General features: G+C 45.1%; 1 protein-coding gene across 3 annotated transcripts in view; it reads left to right on the forward strand.

Moving 5' to 3' along the window:
* Positions 1 to 428: 428 nt before the first annotated feature.
* Positions 429 to 24,820, forward strand: part of ARHGEF7 (Rho guanine nucleotide exchange factor 7) — a 170,823-nt gene continuing 146,431 nt past the window's right edge. For 2 of the 3 annotated variants that reach the window (XM_088458453.1, XM_088458462.1), the window contains exons 1-2: positions 429 to 837; positions 19,456 to 19,539. In XM_088458453.1, coding sequence (XP_088314579.1) covers positions 673 to 837; positions 19,456 to 19,539 — 249 coding nt within the window. In that variant the 5' untranslated portion in view covers positions 429 to 672. Of the gene's footprint in view, positions 838 to 19,276; positions 19,370 to 19,455; positions 19,540 to 24,820 lie in introns of those variants that run through there. The other variant, XM_088458469.1, reaches the window with a different exon arrangement.

Below are 24,820 nucleotides of genomic sequence, written 5' to 3' on the forward strand. Positions count from 1 at the left end.
TAGCTAGGCTGGGTATAGTTAATGCAGTGCCAGTGATAGCTAGGCTGGGTACAGTGATTGCAGTGGCAGGATTAGCTAGGCTGGGTACAGTGAATGCAGTGGCAGGGATAGCGAGGCTGGGTACAGTGAATGCAGTACCAGGAATAGCTAGGCTGGGTACAGTGAATGCAGTGCCAGGGATAGCTGAACTGGGTAATGGGAATGCAGGGCCATGGATGGCTGAACTGGGTACAGGGAATGTAGTGCTTGGAATCGCTGAGCTGAGTGCAGTATCATCGGTAGAAGCGGCGGCACTGCAGGCTGCGTCTGCAATCAGAAGCCACTTGACAGGCAGCCAGGGCGCCCAGCACTGAGAGAAGCAGCAAGGGGGGCTGAGAGGGAGAGACAGGAATAGGAGGGGGAGGAAGAGGAGGAGGAGGAGGGGGACCGAGGGAGCGGACCTGCTGCATTTCCTACAGCATCGAGGCGTCATCCTCTGCATCTACCCAGGAAAGGAGGAACCAGCAGCTGCAGCAGCCTTGGCTTCAATGTGAGCCGCCGGGGGAACACATCCAGCGCATTTATCCAGCAAGGGGGGAAGGGGCTATATTTGGGGGGATCTGGCATCGGCTGCCCCTGCCCCCCTTACTCCTGCAGCGCCCGGGTGTATGTGTACTGTGGCTGCTGCTAGCCATGAATTCAGCCGAGCAGACCGTTACATGGCTCATCACACTCGGGGTGCTGGAGTCTCCCAAGAAGACTATTTCGGACCCGGAGGGCTTTCTGCAGGCGTCCCTGAAGGATGGGGTGGTGCTGTGCAGGCTGCTGGAAAGGCTGCTACCCGGCACCATAGACAAGGTAAGAAGAATATCACCATCATGCCCACCACACCGCTTCACCCACTACGCGCCGGGCCATGGTGCCTCCTCCTTCCCTCCTGTTTTATCCAGTCCCATCCCGGCACAGCAGGGGTTACAGTGTGGCTGTATCACCGCCCCCACGTTGTAGGGTCGTGGCTCGTGGGGCCGACAGCTGGTGATGGAGGAGGTGCCCTCACCATACACACAAGGGGCAGCACACAGGGGGCCCAAGGGTCATTGTCAAAAAAGACAAGAGACAGACACTGCAACCATTGCTGCCATAATGTGTGTATTTACTTGTAAACATTCATTGATGCCATAGTGTTTGTGTATTTAGATATATACATTGGTGCCATAGTGTTTGTGTATTTACATATATACATTGCTGCCATAGTGTGTTTATTTACTTGTATACATTGCTGCTATAGTGTGCATGTGTACTTAAACTTATACATTGCTAACAGAGGGCCTGATTCAGACCCGCTCGCGAGCGCATAGCACTCGCAAGCGGGTCGATGGTCGGCCAATGCGCACGCCTGGCATGCGCGAACCCCGGAGCGAGTGAGAAATCACTCGCTCCGGGGCTCGCAACAAAACGGGGTGGCTGTCGATGTTGATCAACAGCTCGCCCCGTTTTGTAGGGGAGGGAGGGTGGATGGACAAATGGAGGCGTTCCCGAAGGAATGCCTGCTGTTTGTGGGCGGCCCTACTGACATCATTCGTGATGGCAGTAGTGAACTTCCTGCTCTATTAGAGCAGGAAGTTCACTCGGGCTTGCGGGAACCGAGACCCTACCACAAGGGTCTTGTCGCAAGCCCGATGGTCGCGATAACCGTGATCATCGCCATGCCGCTCGCAAAAGCTGTGGCAAAAGCTGATTCAGAGTGAGCGCTCGCAAATAGCAAATAGCGAGCGCCTCTGAATCAGGCCCAGAGTGTGTGCTTACATGTATACATATCGGCCTTTGTGTGTGTTCACATATATACAGTGCCATAGTGTGTGTCTGTGTATGTATATTTACAATGTATACACGTGTATACCTTGTTGCCATACTACGTGCGTACTTACATATATACATTGATGCCAGTGTGAGTATACTTACATATATACATTGATGACATAGTGTGTGTGTGTCAACTTACATGTATACATTGTTACCATGCTATGTGCGTACTTACATATATACAGTCAGGTGCATAAATATTGGGACATTGACAGAATTTTCATATTACATCCAAATCAGGTGAACGGTGTAGGAATTACAATGGTTTCTATATGTGCTTCCCACTTTTTAAGGGGCCAAAAGTAATGGGACAAACTAAACATTCCTAAATCTAACTTTCACTTTTTAATACTTTGTTGAAAATCCTTTTCAGGCAATTACAGCCTGAAGTCTGGAACGCATAGACATCACCAGACGCTGGGTTTCATCCCTGGTGATGCTCTGCCAGGCCGCTACTGCAAATGTCTTCAGTTCCTGCTTGTTCTTGGGACATTTTCCCTTCAGTTTTGTCTTCATCAAGTGAAATGCATGCTCAATCGGATTCAGGTCAGGGGATTGACTTGGCCATTGCATAACATTCCACTTTTTAGCCTTAAAAAACTCTTTGGTTGCTTTTGCAGTATGCTTCGGGTCATTGTCCATCTGCATTGTGAAGCGCCGTCCAATGAGTTCTGAAGCATTTGACTGAATATGAGCATATAATATTGCCCGAAACACTTCAGAATTCATTCTGCTGCTTTTGTCAGCAGTCACATCATCAATAAATACAAGGAAACCAGTTCCATTGGCAGCCATACATGCCCACGCTATGACACTACCACCACCATGCTTCACTGATGAGGTGGTATGATTTGGGTCATGAGCAGTTCCTTTCCTTCTCCATACTCTTCTCTTTTCATCACTCTGGTACAAGTTGATCTTTGTCTCATCTGTCCATAGGATGTTGTTCCAGAACTGTAATGGCTTTTTTAGAAGTTGTTTGGCAAACTCTAATCTGGTCTTCCTGTTTTTGAGGCTCACCAATGGTTTACATCTTGTGGTGAACCCTCTATATTCACTCTTGTGAAGTCTTCTCTTGATTGTTGACTTTGACACATATACACCTACCTCCTGGAGAGTGTTCTTGATTTGGCCAACTGTTGTGAAGGGGTTTTTCTTCACCAGGGAAATAATTCTTCTGTCATCCACCACAGTAGTTTTCCGTGGTCTTCCGGGTCTTTTGGTGTTGCTGAGCTCTCCGGTGCGTTCTTTCTTTTTAAGAATGTTCCAAACAGTTGATTTGGCCATACCTAATATTTTTGCTATCTCTCTGATGGGTTTGTTTTGATTTTTCAGCCTAATGATGGCTTGCTTCACTGATAGTGACAGCTCTTTGGATCTCATATTGAGAGTCAACAGCAACTGATTCCAAATGCAAATGTCACACCTAGAATCAACTCAAGACCTTTTACCTGCTTAATTGATAATGAAATAACGAGGGAATAGCCCACACCTGTCCATGAAATAGCTTTTGAGTTGATAGTCCCATTACTTTTGGCCCCTTAAAAAGTGGGAGGCACATATAGAAACCGTTTGTAATTCCTACACCGTTCACCTGATTTGGATGTAATTACCCTCAAATTAAATCTGAAAGTCTGCAGTTAAAACACATCTTGTTTGTTTCATTTCAAAGCCATTGTGGTGGTGAATAGAGGGCAAAATATGAAAATTCTGTCAATGTCCCAATATTTATGCACCTGACTATACATTGATGCCAGTGTGTGTGTATACTTACATATATACATTGGTGCCATAGTGTGTGTGTACTTACATTTATACGTTAGTGCCATAGTGTGTGTGTACTTACATGTATACATTGGTGGCATAGTGTGTGTGTGTGCGTGCTTACATATATACATTGGTGCCATACTGTGTGTACTTACATATATACATTGGTACCATAGTGTGTGTGTACTTACATGTATACATTGGTGCCATAGTGTGTATGTGTGTACTTACATGTATATATTGTTGCCATAGTGTGTGTGTACTTACATGTATACATTGTTGCCATACTATATATATATACATTGGTGCCATACTGTGTATACTTACATGTATACATTGGTGCCATAGTGTGTGTGTACTTACATGTATACATTGGTGCCATAGTGTGTGTATGTGTGTAATTACATGTATACATTGGTGCCATAGTGTGTGTGTGTACTTACTTGTATACATTGGTGCCATAGTGTGTGTGCACTTACATGTATACATTGGTGCCATAGTGTGTGTGTGTACTTACATGTATACATTGGTGCCATAGTGTGTGTGTGTGTACTTACATGTATACATTGGTGCCATAGTGTGTGTACTTACATGTATACATTGGTGCCATAGTGTGTGTATGTGTGTAATTACATGTATACATTGGTGCCATAGTGTGTGTGTGTACTTGTATACATTGGTGCCATAGTGTGTGTGCACTTACATGTATACATTGGTGCCATAGTGTGTGTGTGTACTTACATGTATACATTGGTGCCATAGTGTGTGTGTGTGTACTTACATGTATACATTGGTGCCATAGTGTGTGTACTTACATGTATACATTGGTGCCATAGTGTGTGTGTACTTACATGTATACATTGGTGCCATAGTGTGCGTGTACTTACATGTATACATTGGTGCCATAGTGTGTGTGTGTGTAATTACATGTATACATTGGTGCTATAGTGTGTGTGTGTATAATTACATGTATACATTGGTGCTATAGTGTGTGTGTGTACTTACATGTATACATTGGTGCCATAGTGTGTGTACTTACATGTATACATTAGTGCCATAGTGTGTGTGTAATTACATGTATACATTGGTGCTATAGTGTGTGTGTGTGTGTGTGTGTGTGTAATTACATGTATACATTGGTGCCATAGTGTGTGTGTGCACTTACATGTATACATTGGTGCCATAGTGTGTGTGTGTACTTACATGTATACATTGGTGCCAAAGTGTGTTTGCACTTACATGTATACATTGGTGTCATAGTGTGTGTGCACTTACATGTATACATTGGTGCCATAGTGTGTGTGTACTTATTTATTATTTAATTTATTAGCAGTTTCTTATATAGCACAGCATATTCCATTGCGGTTTACAATTGTAAACATTAATAGAACAAAACTGGGTAATAACAGACAGATATATAGGTAAAAAGGCCCTGGTCGCAAGCTTACAATTGCATGTATACATTGGTGCCATAGTGTGTGTGTACTTACATGTATACATTGGTGTCATACTATGTGTACTTCCATGTATACATTGGTGCCATAGTGTGTTTGTACTTCCATGTATACATTGGTGCCATAGTGTATGTATGTACATTGCTATCATAGGGCGTCATTCAGAGATGTATGTAAACCTGATGTTTACGTTCAGCTCCAATGTTTTTAGTTCTGCGCATGTACAGAGGGCCTTATTCAGCTACGGACAGAATTGCAAAGCTGCTCAAAGTCCCTCTGTGCTGATATGGTAATGCACAGCAGGTATCGTCACGCCTCCTTCTGCATTACGTATCCGAGCTGCGTTGTCCAAAGCAGCATCGGATACTCTGTGGAACATCGGCCGGCTAACCCATGGGGTCACGCATCCGACCGCCGCAGATGAGAGGAAGAAGCCAGGAAATCTGCGTCAGCCGACAGAGATCCTGGCTTCTTCCCTCCCCCTCTACGGCTGCGACACGCCTCCGTTACATTGTCACCCCCTCCCCGCCCAGAAAAGGCAGCAGACTGTCAATCACTGACAGTCTGATGCCAGTCTCCGTGCGGCATCGCAGACCCGTTCTGTACATGTGCAGAACGGGTCATGCGCCTGCGCAGATTCCTGATCGTCGGGAATCTGCGTTCAGCAGTGCACTAGTGTGCACTGCTTAATAAGGCCCAGAAGCCACACTGCGCACGTGGAGGACCGGGGCTGCGATGTCTCTAGCAGTGCCCCAAACGCTTCAGCATGATTGATATGCTGCTGGCGCTTGGGGATGGCAACAAGGCGGCGACAGGCAGCATGAATTTCCAGGCTATCCTGAGGGTTACTCAGATGACCGATATTGCACACAGAAGATCCGATGCTGCATCCTCGAACGCAGCAGTGTATCAGAGATGCCAGGGAGACGTCTATTTACACAGCCTGCTTCCTGGGGCATTAGATATGCGTCCTTCTCTGAATTGGGCCAAAAGTGTGTATGTGTATACTTAAATATATACATTGCAGCCATAGTGTGCATGCCCGCACATGTAAACAGAGGTGCCATAATTTGTGTGTACTTATATACATCGTAGCCATAGTGTATGTGTTTGTGTATACATATATATATATATATACATTGGTGCCATAATGTGTGTGGCTACATACATGTATACTTTGGGGCTATAGTGTGTGTGTTTGTATACTTACACATATGTATACATTTGTGCTAAACTCTGTGCCTACAGATACAGATATACATTGGTAAAATATTATTATTGGTATCTGTGAGAGAATATATAGATTAGACACATACACAGATCACCTGGTTAGTGAGTTTAGTATACTAGTCACTTTAATTTAAATAAATTTGTAGCATTTGAAACTGAAAGGTGTAAAGCTGGGCAACCTATTACATGATATTTTGAACGATTTGCCAGATTCTGACGGATTGGACAGACAAATAGTTGAAATCGTCAAGTGTGTACACATTATGCGCTCTCCCGTGGGGTCTTATCTTCAGGTCGGCCTTACATGCTGCTCAATCTAAAGTGTGACTGATGATGCCATGCATGTAGATGCGACGAGGAACGTATTATATCGTGTGGTTGTTCACGAAATTGCGTGTTGTGTTTGGACTACACAATATGTCGTCTGTTGCAACTGCCATCGGCTTGGTACACAGGTCGTCTAATGTGTACCCAGCTTTAGATGCGGACATGTTAAGCTGGGTACACTTTACACAATATTTTGATCGATTTGTCCGATTCCAATGGATCGCAACGACAAATCGTCAAGTGTGTGCGCACTATGCGCGCTCCTGCGGGATTGTCCATTGCATCTTCAAGGCCTGACATGCTTTTCAATCTGAAGATGTGACTGACGATGCAATGCTTGTGGATGCGACGGGGGAACGACATATCCTGCGGTCGTTCACCAAATCGTGTGGTCAGTACAGACCGCATGATAAGTCGTCCATCGCATCTGCCGTAGGCTGGGTACACAGGTTGTCTAATGTGTTCTCATCTTTAGGGAAGATATGAGCTGCAGGCACTGAGACTCCTATATATGGAGACAGAAAACACCAGTATGCCCGAATATACATTGAGCCTGTGACAAGCGTCATGGTAGCTTTGAGCTAGTCTGCATTGTGCATTGTTATGTGTATGGATTTACTATTAGAGGGAGTCTGAGGTGAGGCTCTGCATGCTCAGGATGTGGCTGTGACAGCTGTGCTGCTGCTGAGCTTTGTCTTTGACAGTGTGAGATTTCCCAGAGGAATCCACTGTGTTCTCTCCCAGCTGCTACAGGAGATCTACCCTGCAGCCAATGAGAAGCCTTCTGGGTCACGTGGCTCTTGCTATCATATCACACCCAGAGAGCATATATATATAAATCATGAAAAAAATAAGCCCATACAGTCTGAATGCCTTTTGGAGTTTGTTTAGCAAACTAAAAAAGGGCTTTTCTCCAGCATTTTAGCAGGAGGAAGCCATACTTCTATTTTCTTTATATTTAGTTAATTGAAAAAGTATGGAGAAATAATCCATTTTTTCATCTTTTAATTTTGTCATTCTGATCCTGCAGCCCCCATCGGTTTTAATAGGTTCTGTTTAGAAACATCTTATATATAAAATTAATTGGTCTGTTTGTTTGTCTGTCCGGTTATGCATTCGGACACCCCTGCACCGATTGGGATGAAACCAACGCGAGGTGGTCCAGATGGATCCTGACCAGGTTTTAGGGGTGTTAGGGTTTTGACCGGACGTCTCGTTGGTGTATGCTGGGCAGAACTTTAACCTGGGGAGCCTGTTTTGGGCCTTCCACTGGATGGATTTGTATGAAAATATCACAGGGGGGTGGCAATTGATCTGGGATGCCTGGTAATTGGTCTGGGATGCCTACCTTAATAACTTGAAGATTAGGCCCCACCGGACCTCCTGTTGGTGTACGCTGGGCAGAATTTTGACCCGGGGAGCCTTTTCTGGGCCTTCCACTGGACGGATTTAGATGAAAATATCATAGAGGAGTGGCAATTAGTCTGGGATGCCTAAACCCGGACAACGCCGGGTACTTCAGCTAGTTATTTATATAGAAAACTTCTTTCATCTTTTTTGACAAACATTAAACCAACTCAGAATGGTGTTGTGTCTTTTATTGTCTCTTTAGTGGAGAAAAGCAGGAAAACATGTTATCTTCCTGCTATTCTTCTATAATTCAGTGCTCCCCTGAACCTTCAATCAGCGCCTGATATCATCATTGCAGTCTCCGAACCAGCGTATGTGCAGTGGCATAACACTACATTCAGACTTCTGTGAAATGCGAAAGATATAAACAATATCCTCGTCAGGACAGCCCTTTATCGCACAAATTGTCCCGGCATATGCTTTTTTATAAATGTAACGTAAATTAAACTGCAAAAAAAAAATAGCAGGGAAGTATCAACAAATGTAAGTCTAGTTTATTAAATATACCCCTGTATGTTGTGTGATATGTTCTATTGAAGGTTATTACTTTTGACTTCCAGATTTAGCGGTATACGTAGCGGGCAAACTGGACTTACATTTGTCCTTTTTAAAAAAAATTTTTTGCATTTTATTGCTGTATTTATATTAAAACATATACTGGGATAGCCCAAGCAAAAAAAGGGTTGTTACGGTGAGGACTTTGTATACCTATATTGCCAAAGCGAAAGGCAATATAGGAGCCAGGGAAGTGTGGAATTACTGGAGAAAGCAGAAAGAGACCTCAAGAGATGGCAGCGTTATGTTTATCAAAAAGATGAGAGGTTTTGCTATATCTATATAAATACAATTCCTGCACAGCACCCATTAAAACTCATGAGGCTGCAGGATTAGAATGTAGAAAATAAATGGTGGAGAAATCTGTGATTTCTCATCACTTTTCAATTAACTAAAATAAGAGAAAACAAAAGTGTTGCTTTCTGCAGCTAAAATGCTGGCTAAAAGAAGTCAATTAAATAGACCCCTTCATGATTCATGGATACCCCTTTCACATAGAATAGCAAATTACCGGGTAAAGCACTTTCACCTGGTAATTTGCTGATGAACACAGGTCCTTTTTCTGTGTGAATGGGTCAACCCGGGTCGAAATTCCAGGGACTTATACCATGGTTTTTACCAGGGTCAGAGACCCGGCAATTTGGACCTGAATTGACCCATTCACACAGAAGAAATACGCTAGTTGATGAGCAAATTACTGGGTAAAAATGCTTGACCCGGTAATCTGCTTTTCTGTGTGAAAGGGGGGTCAGGCTGTGACCGGCAAAACCAGCCGACACTCAACTGCCGTGTTTTAGGGACATTTCTGTCTGAAAGTGGTATTAGTATTTTATTTATAGTTGCATTACGATACTGTGGATGCAATGGCAATTGAAATCATGGGATTTTGTTACAAATACATTTTTCAGTAACATTTGCTAGAATTATCTTGAAATTGCAAATTGTAGAAAGGTGCTTCAATTCTACAGTAGATTCAGGACCTCATTCAGAGTCGGTCGAAGCGGCCGCACAGTCGTACGGAAAAAGGGTCCGGATATGCAAATGATTCCCTCGCAAGTTGCGTCCCTAAATTCGGATCGGCAGCTGGCCGACCAAGGGGAGGAAGCGGTCGGATGACAAAAAAATACGCCCCCTTCTCGTACGCATTGCACGTCATCTCCGGGCATATAAGGATTAATCGAGACCATCGGAACTGTTCGTAGAGCTTAAGGTTGACCATACCCTCTCTTAAGCTCTACGATCATGTCAGTGTAAAAACCTCCCATGTCACATGTGCCATGACGCTACTTTGTTAATTATGCACTCCCATAATCCGTATGCACTTCCATAAAACGCTGTTCGCATAATGAGGCACGCCTGCGTTCGGATCTCCACTCCCCCGTTTTCAAGCACCTTCCCCTGTTACCACCCACAAACGCCTCCATCTGTCACTCAAACTACCGACCTGGCTGTGATCAAGGAGAGACAAATTTCTGATCGTAGCGGCTAGTTTGCGCACGCGCATTGCGAACTTTACGCATGTGCAGTATAGCGAACATCGGTGGCGTACGACCGTGCAGCCGCAACGACCGACTCGGAATGAGGTCCTCAGTTCTGGTTTTTGGGGAATGAACAAATTGTTATAAAACCTAAGTTATTTAGAAAATACAGGGTGGTCCACAAGTGTGGAAAAGGAAATGAGTAAGGAAATATTAATCCAGTGTCATATGATATGGGAGTGGGGGAAAACAACAAATGCATTCAATATTAGGCCTCGATTAAATGGCAAAAATCTCCCTGATACAGCAGAAACAACTGAGTCTTGCGTATACAAACCCTCAACAAGAAATGTTTGTCTCTCCCGTTTCTCTGTGTGCTTAGGAGAAGTAATATTCTTTTGCACTCCTTACGATGATTTGAATGTGTTCGAGCATCATCTAAGCTCATGCGGTGAAGAAAGCACCAATCAGTATGAGTGGAGCACTCCCAAACAGCCAATCACAAACTATTCACTAGTGGTTGGCAACCGTCATGAACATCTGCTATATGCACCAGTCCCTGACCATTTGCAAATAATATGTCTTTCTTCGGCATATGTGCTGCTTTTTCCTGGTCTGAATGTATTCACAATTTCATGAACATGTCCTTACTGTACTTGATCTAAGTTACAACCCCATGCCGCCCTGTTCTGTCCATCCTAGCTCAAGCAGTCTTAGGTGGCAGAATCATGTAAATCTGCATGGCGCATATGAGTATGAGTGCAAATTTATGTAAGATACGCTACAGTACCTGGCTCTCTGTATTTGTCTTTGTCCCGAAGTGGCTTGTACAGGAACTCACAGTGAGAATCAGAGTCTCTAGCATAATTTAATTGTCATAAATGTTATTGTCATATAGCCAGCTCTCTTAACTAATCTTACTAGCGCATTACATTTTTAAATACTCTGGTAAAATTACTATGAATTAAATTTTTGTTTTATACTAAAATACCATATAGGTAAATTCTAAACAAGTCACATTGTAGTAAGTAGTGGTGCTTAATGTTTGTGAAAATTGGCTTCCATATACTTTTTTTTTTTCAAGATTTCCAAAATAAGAACAGGCCTTTACATTTGCAGTATGACATGGCTTCTGTTATTTGTTTATATATTTCTCTCTTTATCTGTAATATATGTGACACCTCACCTGTGCTGTGAGGCTGTTGAGTAGTTCTCTGTACTGCACTGATCTTTATCCAGACGTGGCCTTGTCCTAGCTTGGTGTCATATGGTCCTCACAGATTTCACCAGGGGGTGAGTCGGAAGAACCTCTAGACCTAAGTTCTAGGTGTTGTGGATACACTATTTTACAAAAATAATTTGGCTCAATACACAAGATGAGTAAGGGGAGAAAACCTACTTCAAGGCACAGACATGAGGTTCAGAACCTATGGAGGGGATGAAAAACCACTGGTGTATTAGGATTAGCAAATTTATATTGACTCGGGTAAAACCCCCCCTTCAGAGGAAGATTCCCCTTAATCATACAAAATCGTGATGAGTGTGAGCAGCCATCTGCCTAATGTAACTTTTGTAACTATTGCTTTTCCATCTCCGAGAGCCTTAGGGGTATATTTACTAAAGAGCGTTTTTTAGAAGTGGAGATGTTGCCCATAGCAACCAATCAGATTCTACTTAACATTTATCTAGCACCTTCTAAAAGATAATAGCAAGAATCTAATTGGTTGCTACTACTGGGGGCAGTGCATAGGGGGAACACTTCTGGGGGCACTACTGTGGACACTGCATAGGGGAACCACTACTGGGGGCACTGCATAGGGGGGCCCAAAGCATATTCTTGCACCTGGGCCCACCACTCTCTAGTTCCGTCACTGCCGGCGGTGGCTTTGTTTGCCTGGGGTTTTTTGGCTGCGGAGGGGTAGTCTTCATGGGGGTGACCCCTTAGTTGTGTGGCTGTGGAGGTTGGTTGCCTGGAGAGGAGGGTTAGCTGCTCAGTAATGTGGCTGTGGGAGGAGGTTGTTTGCCTTGCCTGCGGGGGAGCTGCACAGCAATGTGGCTGAAGAGGGGTGGTTTACCTTGGGTACCCTGTTAGTGTTGTGGCCATGGGTGTTGGTTGCCCGAGGCGTAGGTGCTCGGGCTGCCCCTGGGGAAGGGGGGTCTGGCTCCTACACTTTCATCCTGGCTACTAGATTTTAGAAACATTTGCTAAGCCCTGTTCTAAGAAAAGCCTGGACTAGGTACTTGACATGGTGCAGTGCTTTAGGGGAAGCAGCTTGCTGGTTGTTAATTGCATGTAAGTTGTCACACCAGAACACAATGCGCATGTCTCGCAGGCAGTCAGCCCAGAGCTCAAATGCAACCACTATGTGGAAAAGCTTCAGCACCATTAGGTTCCTAGTTAAACCTGCTATCACCCACTCCATGGGCCAGGGTGTACCACAGCAGCGGCCTCCTAGAAAGACCCCGAAGCCCATGCCCCCAGCCGCATCTGTAAGAAGCTGCAATTCAGGTGTAGCCAGGTTCTCCCTTTGCCATATTCAAACTCTATTGAAATCATGCACAAAGACCCACCACATTGGCAGGTCCTCTTTGGACAGGTGCACTAGATGATTTGGTAGACTACCGCCCAGTGGGCCCTCTCCAGCCGTCGACATAGGATCCTGGCCATCGGTATAACCCTGCACATGAAATTAAGGAGACCCAGCAGAGACTGAATGTGCCTCAGGAAGGCGGAACATACCCCTCTGCCAACAATGCCTGAAGCTTTTTAACTTTGTCTGGTAGTAGACTGCAGCACCCTGTTTCTGAGTCTAGCTCAATGCCCAAGTCGGAGAATCAGCTAGTGGGTCCGTCCATTTTGTCAATCAGCAGCCACTAACTGTAGAGCGGTCGCTGATTGGCTGGTGGCTCAGTAGATGGTAATTTGAAACTTCTATTTAGGTCCAAGTTTGCTACAATTGCACCCGTGATTGTAATCATGATTCTTGGTAAGTTCCAGAGTTGTATATTTTTCAATGAAAGTACTTTCGAGTTTGGCCAATGGTGTATTTACTTGTGTTTGCAATCTCACCAGTTTTTTAGTGTAAGTAGAGAAATCTCTCCCAAATTTGTCTTTAATAAATTAGTGAGTTGAAAAAAATGGCAAAACACACCCGAGATTGCAATCTCGACCAAACCCGATTCTTAGTCAATTTACTCCTGAGACTTGTTCTTACAGCCTCCATCAGTTCCAGCCACTGACCACTGTAGTCACCATGTCCCAGCAATCAGTAAGTCCATGACAAGGAGGCTCCTGGACAACATCCTGAACCAGCACACTACCTGGGAAGAAAGATACATTAGCAGTAGAAGAGAGCCCATCACTATGTGTATGTGGCATCTTAGACTCCCTGTCTATGCCACGCCCACTAAGCACCTTTTTGAGCCCAGGCACAGGCCATCGGGGACATAAAAGGCATCCATGAGGAGACAAAAGGGGAAAAACAATATGAATACATCCACATAGCTGGAATGGCCCCTGTCCACGAGAGGTTAAAGTCACTAACGGGACAGTAGACACCTGAACACCCCTTCCGTGATGGAACAATAGGACCGCCCTGTGTGACCCCTGTCCCGCGCACCGGACAGTACTGGGACGGGGCTAATCATTGACCGAACATGTTCAAGGGAGCCTATCTGACACACAATCAGCCTATCTGAAGCAGCTGCCAATAATCCTCATCATTGGTGCGTATTTTACATCAGAGGTTGAGCACTCCTTAGAGAAATGCCTCACTACAGGTGCATATGTGTCTTCCACCCCTGTTCTGCCTCTCTAAGTGTAAGTGCATATGGTTGTCAGCATAAGTCAGATGCATGTACAATAAGGAAATATATTTATTTTGTGCCCTTAGAATTAGCACTAGAAAGATAAATGTAATATTTTTTTCACATGATTTAAATTCTCTAAATAAACCTTTCCTCATTTGCCAACCTCTTGATAAATAGACTGACAGCACTATATGTATTTTTTAATTTTGTACATGACAACAAATGTATTTTTTTTTTTTTTTACTGACCCTCGTTTTCCTAAACAGATTATATTTCCATTCAGCATGATGAACTGATGTTTGCCTACGGGCATCATTTCAGAGTGTCCTAAACTCAGTGCTGCTGTCATTGAGAATGTACATTTAAAAATAGCTTACATGTCATAGTAGAGGTCAAATATTATAAAACAGATTTTTTTATTCAGTTGTGAATGTAAATAATATTGCTTAACAGTAATTCACATGATCTGCATCATTAGATTAGTGAGTAATAGTATTAGTGCTTAATATGGAAAAATACATCTTACCCAATTGTTTATTATTATGAAACAGTAATGGATGGAATCAATTAATAGAAGATAAAAAATACACATTAATATTTCCAATTAGTGCGGGTTTCCCACATTCCAAAAGTTCATTAATTTCATGCAGTTTGAAAGTGTGGGCACTGAGTGGGATGTGTGTGCCACATAACTGCTCAGACCTCAGTTGCATAGACTGCATGTGTGTATTCCAATGAGCACACAATTCTGTGAATTAGCAGCTCCACCATTTTGTGAGTGACCGCAATCTCATTCTGTGAAAGTGCTGAATCTGTAGTTAACCACAGGGTGTGATGGCATACCATATCTGTTTTGCGCAAGGAACATGTCCATTAAGGCGTCAGTCTTAATGATCGGAATTTCATTGCTTTTTTAAGTTTGAGTGGCAGAAATTCAGTAGGTTTTGTGAAAATGTAATATATATATATATATATATATATATATATATATAAAAAAGACATGCCCCCCCCCCCCCCGTCCTGGTTGTACACATACAGGGGACAACAACTTAGTGGTCTCCTGTAATTAGCACAATGAGCACCGGGCTATTTAGAACCAGTCCTGGTTGCCAAAATACAGGGGACAAACGACGTAGTGGTACCCATTATTAAGCGCAGCCAGCACTGGTCTCTGAACCGGTCCTTGTTCTGGAAATACAGGGGAGTAGGGTGCCCATGTAAATTCCAGAACCAGCACCGGACCCTTTCTAGCAGGGGGATAATGCCACAGCTAGGGGAGCCCTTTCACATTACCCCTGACCGCTAGTCAGCCCAGGCCGGGGATCCCTGGGGAGCTGGAGACCCCCCCAATAAAGGGGTCCCACTCTCCAGGGCACCCCAGGCCTAGGATGATTGTGTAGTGAAAACAGTGTAAATATTGTCTTTTGCAGTTAAACTACAGGTCCCAGCAAGCCTCCCCCGCATGCTGGTACTTGGAGAACCACAAGTACCAGCAAGCGGGGCATTAAGGGCCCGCTTGTACCTGTAGTACACCTGTAAAAGAAATATTAAAATAAATACGCTACACCGTTTTTAATTATTATTTGGCCGCATTTTAACCTGGGGGGTGGCCTTTAAGCTTTTTCTGGGCCACCGCCGCCGCCCCAGGACTTCAGTCGTCTTCGCATAGCGGGCGCCAACCCACCAGGGCTTCGGCGTCTTCGTCTGGCTGGCACCAACTCGCCAGGGCTTCGGCCTCACCTGGGGGACGGCAGCCTTTAAGCTCTTTTGCGTGGCTACCGCGACCGCAGGGCTTCAGAGTCTTCGCCTGGCGGACGCTAACCCGCCAAGGCTTCAGCATCTTCGCCTGAGGGATGGCGGCCGTTTAAGCTATTTTGCGTGGCCGCCGCCACCCCAGGGCTTCGGAGTCTTCGCCTGGCGAGTGCCAACCCGCCAGGGCTTCAGGCATCTTCGGCTGGCGGGCGCCAACCTGCCAGGGCTTCTGGTGTCTTCACCTGGGGGATGGCAGCCAAGAAGATGGGGTAGAGATGGTTGTAGAGGGGAGTAAGGGCAGGCAGTGCTGGGGGTAGGGAGGGAGAAAGTGCAGACAGTGCTGGGGGGCAAGGGGCAGGCAGTGCTGTGTGTAGGGAGGGGTCAGTGGGTAGGCAGCAGTTGGCGCAGTACTGGGGGATAAGGAGGGGGTTAGGTGCTTTCACCGGCAGTAGGTTCCCAACACACACTGGCAGCACCCTGGCACTGCACAAATTTGTTTCAGCAAACACTGTCATTGCACAGTAGGGTCCCAGCAAACACTTGCAGCACCCTGGCACCATACAGAAGGGCCTCGCCATAAAGAAGAGTCTGAAAACACCATGGCATTGCACAGAAGGGCTCCACCACACACTGGCCTCACACAGTAGGGTCCCACCACACACTGGTACTACACAGAGGGTACCCAGTGAACACTGGTAGCACCCTGTCACCAAACAATTGGGTCCCAACAAACACAGTGGCACCGCAAAGAAGGCTCCAACTACACACTGGGAGCACTCTGGCACCACAAAGAAAGCTCCCACCACACACTGGCAGCAGCTACTCACATTCCAGGTGCTTCTTGCAGAAGAGGATCTGTGCCGGGAGAAGGGGGGACCCGGTGTCACCTAGCCACACACCTTAGCATGGAGTCCTGGGTCACCGAGTCTTACGTCAGCCAGTGCTGCGTGGTGCGCGCAGGGTGTCACAGGCACGGGGAACAGGAGCTGAAGATCTCTGAGTAGAGAGAGGGAGGCACCACGAGACTGGAATGCGGAGGTCTCAGACGCCGATTGGAGGAGATGCTGCCGCCCGTGCTGATTGTTGGAGGAAATTATTAGCATATCATTGGCCCGGCTGCTGCAGCGCGCACACACAGCGTAGGACCCAGTCATTTAAAAGAACTAAGTCCGTCATCGTCTGTAGCGCGTAAATACTTGCTATAACGTGTATTTTGCGATCACTGGGCCTGATTCAGAGCTGAACGCTCTGACCAGAGCGCTCGCTCTGAATCAGGGCCCTCCTACCTTTTTTTGGAGCGTCCTCATGGACGCTCGCATAGCTGTGGGTTACCACCCACAGCTATAGCGAGCGTCCATGATGATGGTCGCGATGGTCTTGACCATCGCGACCATCGGGCTTGCGACGGAGATCCTGCGGTAGGGTCTCGCTGCCGCAAGCCCTGGAGTGATTTCGGCTCTATCAGAGCAAAAATCACTCCCACTGACATCACTAGTGATGTCAGTGGGGCCGGCTTGAGACGGTAGGTGTTCCCATAGGAACGCCTCCGTCTGGCAGGCACGCCCCCGGCACGCCCACCAAAGGGGGCGTGCTGTCAATCAACATCGACAGCACGCCCCCTTTGGTGCGAGACCCGGAGCGATGGAGAGCCCGTCGCTCGCCGGGTCTCGCGCATGCGCACGACGGAGCTCCCTCCGTCGTGCACATGCGCAGTGGGGGAACATTGACCCGCTTGCGAGCGTACTGCCGCTCACGAGCGGGTCTGAATGACCCCCACTGTCCTCCCACTCACTTTCAAAACCATCATCTGCTTCTTCTCTCGTTACTTCTCCAGCCTCATTCCTAATCACACTCCATCCCGCCCTCTTCACTCTCTCGATAATTGCTGTCCATGCAAGATGATGTTCACAAGCAATTACAGGTTCTATTAAAAATGCTGCAGTTATACCCTAAAAAGCGTTAGGGACATGACACGTTATTTATACCCCTTTTACACCAACCTAAAAAAGTCGGTGTAAAAGGGGTATAAATGGATCCACCTGGGTCCAGGGACCCTGGGATACAACTCTGGTAGTTTGCAGTGTTAGCAACGGGTCGTTCCCAAGCCACCCTGCAGTGTAAACGGCGCGATCCGCGATCATGCTGCCCGAGTGGCTGGCTTCAGTGGCGCTTCGAAATTACATAATCTCCAAGCGTCCACTGCAATGCCGGAAGAGCTGGGTCACTGCAGACTCTGCTCCGGTGTGAACGCAGCTGACTCGGGAATATCCTGGGTCGGCTCCGCAGTCTGAAAGAGGTTAGTTCCAGGTCTGATCCGGATTGGAACCCTTTTCCAACCCCCAGGTCAGACCCAGAACTTTGGTATAAAAGAGGTATTATAGTCAACACTTTTTTACAGCTTTGCAGCCCCATTGTTGAGAGGGTATGTAGTTATGAGACCGGCGGACGCATGGCTGCCGGTCTCAATACCGACAGTGTAATCCCAGCAAGGGATCTAACATAGGCGTTGAAATACCGACGCCTATGTGAATCCTGATGCCGGAACTCCGGCAGGACGCCGGACCGATCGTCTACGCCGAGGGGTAAGTATCCACGTAGGCCAGGGATGGGGGGGTTAGGCTTAGGGACCCCCAGGGGGATTTAGGGTTAGGCACCAACCCGGTGAGGGTTAGGATTAGGCACTAGGGGAAGAGGTGAAGTTTAGGCACTAACGTGGGGAGGTTAGGGTTAAGCACTAAGGGGGGAGGTTAGGGATAGGCACCCCTAAAGGTGGGTTAAGGTTAGGGGGGGAAAGGGTTAGGAATAGTAAATTTACCTCCGCTGTCGGGATCTCCATCGGGCTGCCGGCGTCGGGATTTGAACCCCCGGGCTCACGTCCGGCAGTCAAACATACTGATTCCGTTGAGAGGTCTACAAGATCTACACAGCTTGTACTGTAGCTACACCTTATAGCATGGTGACAAAATACTGTTGTCACATGTTGCTTAAATAAAAAATAAAAAAATAATAATCCGAAATAATAATAGCTGCATAATAGATTATGTAGTTTAGTGCTCCATTTTATCTGTTTCAAGAAAATATGCTCAGTTGTTTAATGTATTTCTGAATGTTAAGCAGTATAATTGCCTGTCACCTGCGCAGCTATACAAGTGAAATAATGTGATATACTAGTCATGGCATAAATAAGCTTTATAGCTGTTTTTGTTCTGCTGATGTGCAGGGACAGAGTTTATATTGTATGTCACTGTTATCTGTAAAGCCATGTATATATTGTTTGCTCGATGATAAATGGTACCATGCCTGCAGTGTATACTGTAAGAACTTGGAGGGGATTACATTGTGGCTAGCCCTCTCAGGTGCACAATATTACAGTTATTTGCAGTTACTGTAGATTGATGGACGGCTTCCCCATGCTAATGTGTCGGCGATGTGCACACAGTGTTGTATGGGATCAGTAATGATGGCTGTAGGGTGGATCCTAGTGTTGAATGATTATTAGGGAATCCCGAGCCAAGGACTATCCCGTCCCTACCCCGGGCAGCCTGACTCTTCCTTGCACGTCATTTCCTGAGCTACTGGGATTCGCTTCCTGGTGGCGTTAAAAAGCAGCTAAAGAGAGGGGAATAATAAATAAATATAATAAGGTGAGAAGCCCCGGTTGGTGTACGTCACAGCAAGTCACTGACACTGTGCACTGGAAGCCCCAGCAGCTATGTACACGGAGGGGGAATTACATCCCTTGAGGTTGTGCAGGATGTATATTACAATATTGTGCCGTGACTCTGCCCTCCCACCCCAATGTCTGTGTAACACTGTGTTTGTCCCCGCAGGTGTACCCGGAGCCGCGCACGGACGGAGAGTGCCTGGGAAACATCAGGGAGTTCCTCAAAGGTTGCAGCGCCCTCAGCCTGGAAGTGAGTCTCTGCCCTGTTTGATATCTGCAGCCTGTAATGACTCACCTGTAATGTGCCTACCTGCACCTTGTCACTGCTGTCACAGGGTACAGTACATTGATACTTCATACATACATGCATACATATATACATATATACAAAGAAGGATCTGCTGACCCTTACTGAATGCATTATGATGAACAGTTGGCTGGTTTTATGGCTGCTGGTGTGCACATTAGTTGATGCAAATAACCTCCTCTGATTCATGTACTTTAATAATGGATAATTAGGTCACCTGCTGGGCAGCAATAACCATTAAAGGTTCTAAGATGTCTGATGGGAAATGTGTTTTTTTTTTTTTTTTTCAGACTGTTCAGTATTACAATTTTACAGTTGTAATAATAATACAAGAATTGTATATAAGGAGAGATACCTTGTCTGCTATTAAGTATTTGTTTTTTTTCCTACAATGCATTGTGTATTGTGGTGCGTGTGTGTGTGGTTTTTTTTTTATTTTTTTTATTATTGACTGTACTTTAAACAGTGCCAATCCTGTGAAGCCTGGACCTAAATATCTTTATTGCTGCATGACCAGCCATCATAGTTAATATATGCCAATGTACTATTGCTGGCCATCAGGGTGCCTGAGTCACGTGTTGCTGTTATTTTACTTGAACTTTTGGAGAACAACTTTCAAATGAATTTGATTGTGGCTAAACTCTGGAATCAGGCACGATGTCGGTGTTGGCTGAATTGATTCAGCGATTTCTGATTTATAAAACTGTTCTAAATCTTAAGTTTATATAGTATATGTAATACATGTATATACACTATGCATAGTATATTTTAAAAATGTAAAGCACATCCTATAGTTTGATGAAATTGTATTGTGCACTTGTTTAGATTTACAGAATATACTGAATAGTAGCAGAGGAGAAATATTAATTATAATTCAAACAAAACTATGTATTTTCTTAGAAATGCACAGGACATGGTACCAGTTTTTGTTAATGAGGTAGACAGAGACTTGGCATGATATGAGTTGAAGAAAATTTTTATTATTTTTCCTTTGGCAGCAAGAGTCTCAGGACCTCATTCAGAGGCGGTCGCTTGGGAGTGATCGGTCGCACCCAAAGTGATCGAGAATATGCAAAGCAAGTGCTCAATCGCAACTCACATCGTAAGCGCGGAAGCACCCACAACAATGAAAGCACACCTCCTATCTCTACGGGCTAATTCAGAGTCAGTCGCAGGCGGCAACCTACGTCAGCACGATTAATACCTGTTACATTGTTAATTGCCTACAAACATCGGTTGAGGCAGAAACCATCGCCTGCACTCGCAATGCTTAAGGTAGACCCTGGGCTACCTTTAGCACTGCGAGTAGTAGCATCGTTATTGCAACGAGATGACGTGTGTGATGACTTGCTCAGTAATATATGCACGCCCTTAAAATGCCCTTTTTAAGGTCAACCACGCCTGCATTCGCGCCACTACACCCCTGTTCACAAGCACCTTCCCCTGTAACCACCCACAAACGGCACGAAATGTCAATCTCAGCTACGACCTCGTAGTGACTAGCGAGCAAGAGGATTGCGGTCGGAAAGACAGGCTTGCGCACGCACACTGCCATGTGTGCGCATGCGCAGTTGAAAAAAACATTGCTCGCTACGTCCAATCGCTCCGTGCGACCGCCTCTGAATGAGGTCCCCAGTCCCTCCTAATTAAGAATTGTTCCTCATCAATCATAATTCAATGGTATTGGTATTTAGTTTTATGTATTATTGATTGCATTGCAGTCATTCTGAACATATTTTTTCCAAGAAAGTTCAGTTAAAGGATGGTTACATTCTCCTTTGTTTTACCAATTACTACTTAACTGACTAAAAATGTCCATAGCGTACATTGTGCTTCTCACCCCCAGTGTCTATAGATCCCCCAGCAGCAACAGTATTGATCCTGATTGGCACATCCCTCCCCCACCCATAGACCCCCCCACTGATTTAGTATCCCCCAATCCATGTTTCACTATATAGGTGTGTATAATAACCCCCCAGGGGTCAATGTAACAATTTTTTTGCTCACCCCTCCCCTTACCACATAATTACACTACATTACCCCTGCACCCACTACCCCCGTGTGCCATTACCCCTCCCCCAACCCTAATGCAGAGCGCAGGTTAGGAGGGGGGCTGATGATCAGTCTCCTCTACATGCAGCTGATCTCTGCACATGCAGATGTCTTGAAAAAGCTCCAAGTACGGAGTGAAACTAGTCGACAGAAGGGTTAATAATACCCAAAAGCTGCTCCTGGAAGTCCTGATATTCCTGTCCTGCTGCAGGTGCGAAAAGTCAATGGGATAAATCACCAATAAGTTTTCACCTATGAATAGGTGTTGAGAACTAGTGCAGAATTGAGGTTTTTGGGGTGCAACGTTGCGGGAACCCCCTAGAACCCCTTGGAGAGTCCCCCATAGCTTAACTGTGTTAAAAAAAAAAAACAATAAAAAAAGAAACCCTGTACTCCCTAAAAAAAGTACTTTCGTTTTGGGGGTGAAAAAAAAAAAGTTGGGGGACAAACTTTAAAACTAGTGAACTAGACTCAGAGGGGGACCCCAAGTATGCCCCAGGTGCTTTTTTTAATTGCGGGTGGTTGCGGCAGGTGCATTTTTCATGATTTTTATATGTTAACTTGAGCCACTTAAAAAAAATGCTTGCACCCATTTTCAGGTACCCCAAATATGATGGGACTACTTATTTATTTATTTTTTTAAAAAACCATGCAAAATGCTTTTCTTCCTTCCTTATCCAAAGACGCTAAACTGCACTTATTGAGACCATTTAAACACCCCAAATACCTTCAGCAGGGGTACCCATAGTGAACCCCAATGTCAGAGCATCTTTTGGGGGGTGTCGGGCTGATTTCCCCAAAGAGGACAGCACTTTTCGCCTGTTTCAGACTCGCCGCCTCCCGTTTTCGCAGAGTTGGAATTGAATACTGGGATACGTGGCCACGAGCGCGATACTTTATCCCTCTGAAAAGCCGCAATGACGGCGAAAAGTCCGGCAATGGACTTTTTGTTTCTAATTGAATATGGCCCTAAGCAGCGGAGTGCTGCTGTCTTCACCAACGAGCCTGCACGGGAGGACCAGTGCGGTGTGTAGTTAAAGCTGAGTCAACACGGTTGCTGCTATTTCCAAGTTGGAGAAAGGACCTCTGTGACGTAGACACCACGTGACCGCTGCAGGAGGCTGGACAGCTCCTGAGTTACCATCCACTAGGGCACAGAGGGGGAATAAATATCTGTGGCGAGTGCAGTGAGCCACCGTGCCTGAAGCTCGGCAGGCGTAGCGAGCCCGCGAGGGGACACTTTTGGTCCTCAGTTACTATTCCCGTCCCTCCCCCTTTCAGGCCGAGTCACGTGGGTGTGACGTCACAGGGCCATCAGCCCTGTATAGTCTAAACCTAACCGAGTCAACACACCACATTAAGAACTTTTGTGATCTGAACCCATGTATACAGGCTGATTAAGGAAGCAAAGTAACTACCTCAACTTGCTGGTGCGCACTTTATAAATTATTTACCTCACAAACACGCAGGAAACTGTAATTAGCCTCACTGATTAGTGAGATGACAGACTTGGACTCTTATGGGTAACCATTTAAGGTGCATACACACACACAACGATTTTTTAAATTATTATCGTTCAATCGTTGAAAAAATCGTTCACTTTCTAAGTTAAAACGATGAACAATTATCGTTCATGCGCGTTCACGTTTGTAGTTTGTAGTATGTAGTTCAGTCAGACTGACCAACACAATGATTTTCATTAAGGGAATATGCAAAAATCGTTTGTAGTTCAAAAAAATCGTTCATTACATTTAGTAAATGAACGATTTTAGTAAACGATTTTAGTTAATTTTTCCCTTGAAAAAATTTACGAAAATCGTTTACTAAAATCGTTCATTTGCAAAATCGTTGTATGTGTATGCACCTTTACAAATACTACGAAATTGCATATTGCAGCCAAAGTGGTATTATTTCAGGCTATTTTCATGTATAATTTTTTTATTATAATACATTTACATACTTGCTATATGATATGTGTTTTAGATATGTTAAGTGTCTGTCTATTAAATGTGTATTTGTATTGAGAGAAGCCTTTTTGAATTGAATTTGAGTCAAGTGATACGGAATACAGTATACTATTTAATACATAAAATCCACATATAGGAGCAATTAAAATTATTATTTTTTTATTTGTAGTTAAATCGAGCTGGTACTGGCTAATGGTATTAGCAGCATATAGTGTGAAAATAATCTCTTTTAACAAACATATAAGCGCAAGGATAAATAGCTGTCAGGTAACTGATATGCTATAGATATATTACAATCAGGGAGATTGCTAGACTCATTAGGGAGACAGGGAGATTGCTTCTAATACACGGAGTCTCCCTCACAATCGGAGAGTTGGCAAGTATGATGAAGTGTCGACCGATATTTAAAAGGATAGTGCTTTTACTAGCAAGACATGACTAGTAAAAGCAGTGCTCTTTTAAATATTGGGCATAAACAAACTGAAGTGTCAGGTTTTACAACCCAACTCTTCATAAGTAAACCCCTTCAACTAAGTGTGAGATGACTAGGTAACCTCATGTGGGACATGGGGCTGATTTGGGAGCAAAGCAAATAAAATCAGTTTTCAGCTGGACAAACCATGTTGCAATGTAAGGGGTGCAAATACATTTATTTGATTTTGCATGCAGGGTAAAGGCCCCCATACACTGTGCGATATGCCCCTTGCGATGCGACTTTCAATCTGATGGCCGACAGATCGGGCGGTCCCTACACCCAGAGCGATCGGGTGGCCGACCGCCCGATATGCCGGCAACCCCCTCTCCCACTCACATGCGATGCATGGGATCGAACATCGCATCCCCAGATCAACTAAACATGCAGAAAGATCTGGAGGAGTGATGTACGATCCCACGGGAGCGTGCACTGGCCGATGATATGCCCACACACAGAACAATATAGCAGCGATATTGTTCCAAACCGTCGATCGGCTGCTATATCGCACCGTGTATGGGGGCCTCAAACGCTGGCTGCTTTTGCTTGAAGCCCACAAATGCTGGCCAGATTTGTTTTTTACAATGCAATTTATATTTGAGTTTGGACATGCATATGAAACATAAATCTCTGTGCACTTTTTAAATCTGCCCCACCTGCCGTGCAACATCGTTTTGCCAAGGTGCAAAGTTATTTATTTATTTTTTTTTTTGCTTGGCTCCAAACTCAAAAT

This window comes from Taudactylus pleione, unplaced genomic scaffold (genome assembly GCF_031769625.1).
Source record: "Taudactylus pleione unplaced genomic scaffold, aTauple2 ptg000041l, whole genome shotgun sequence".
In the NCBI taxonomy this organism is placed as follows: Eukaryota; Metazoa; Chordata; class Amphibia; order Anura; family Myobatrachidae; genus Taudactylus; species Taudactylus pleione.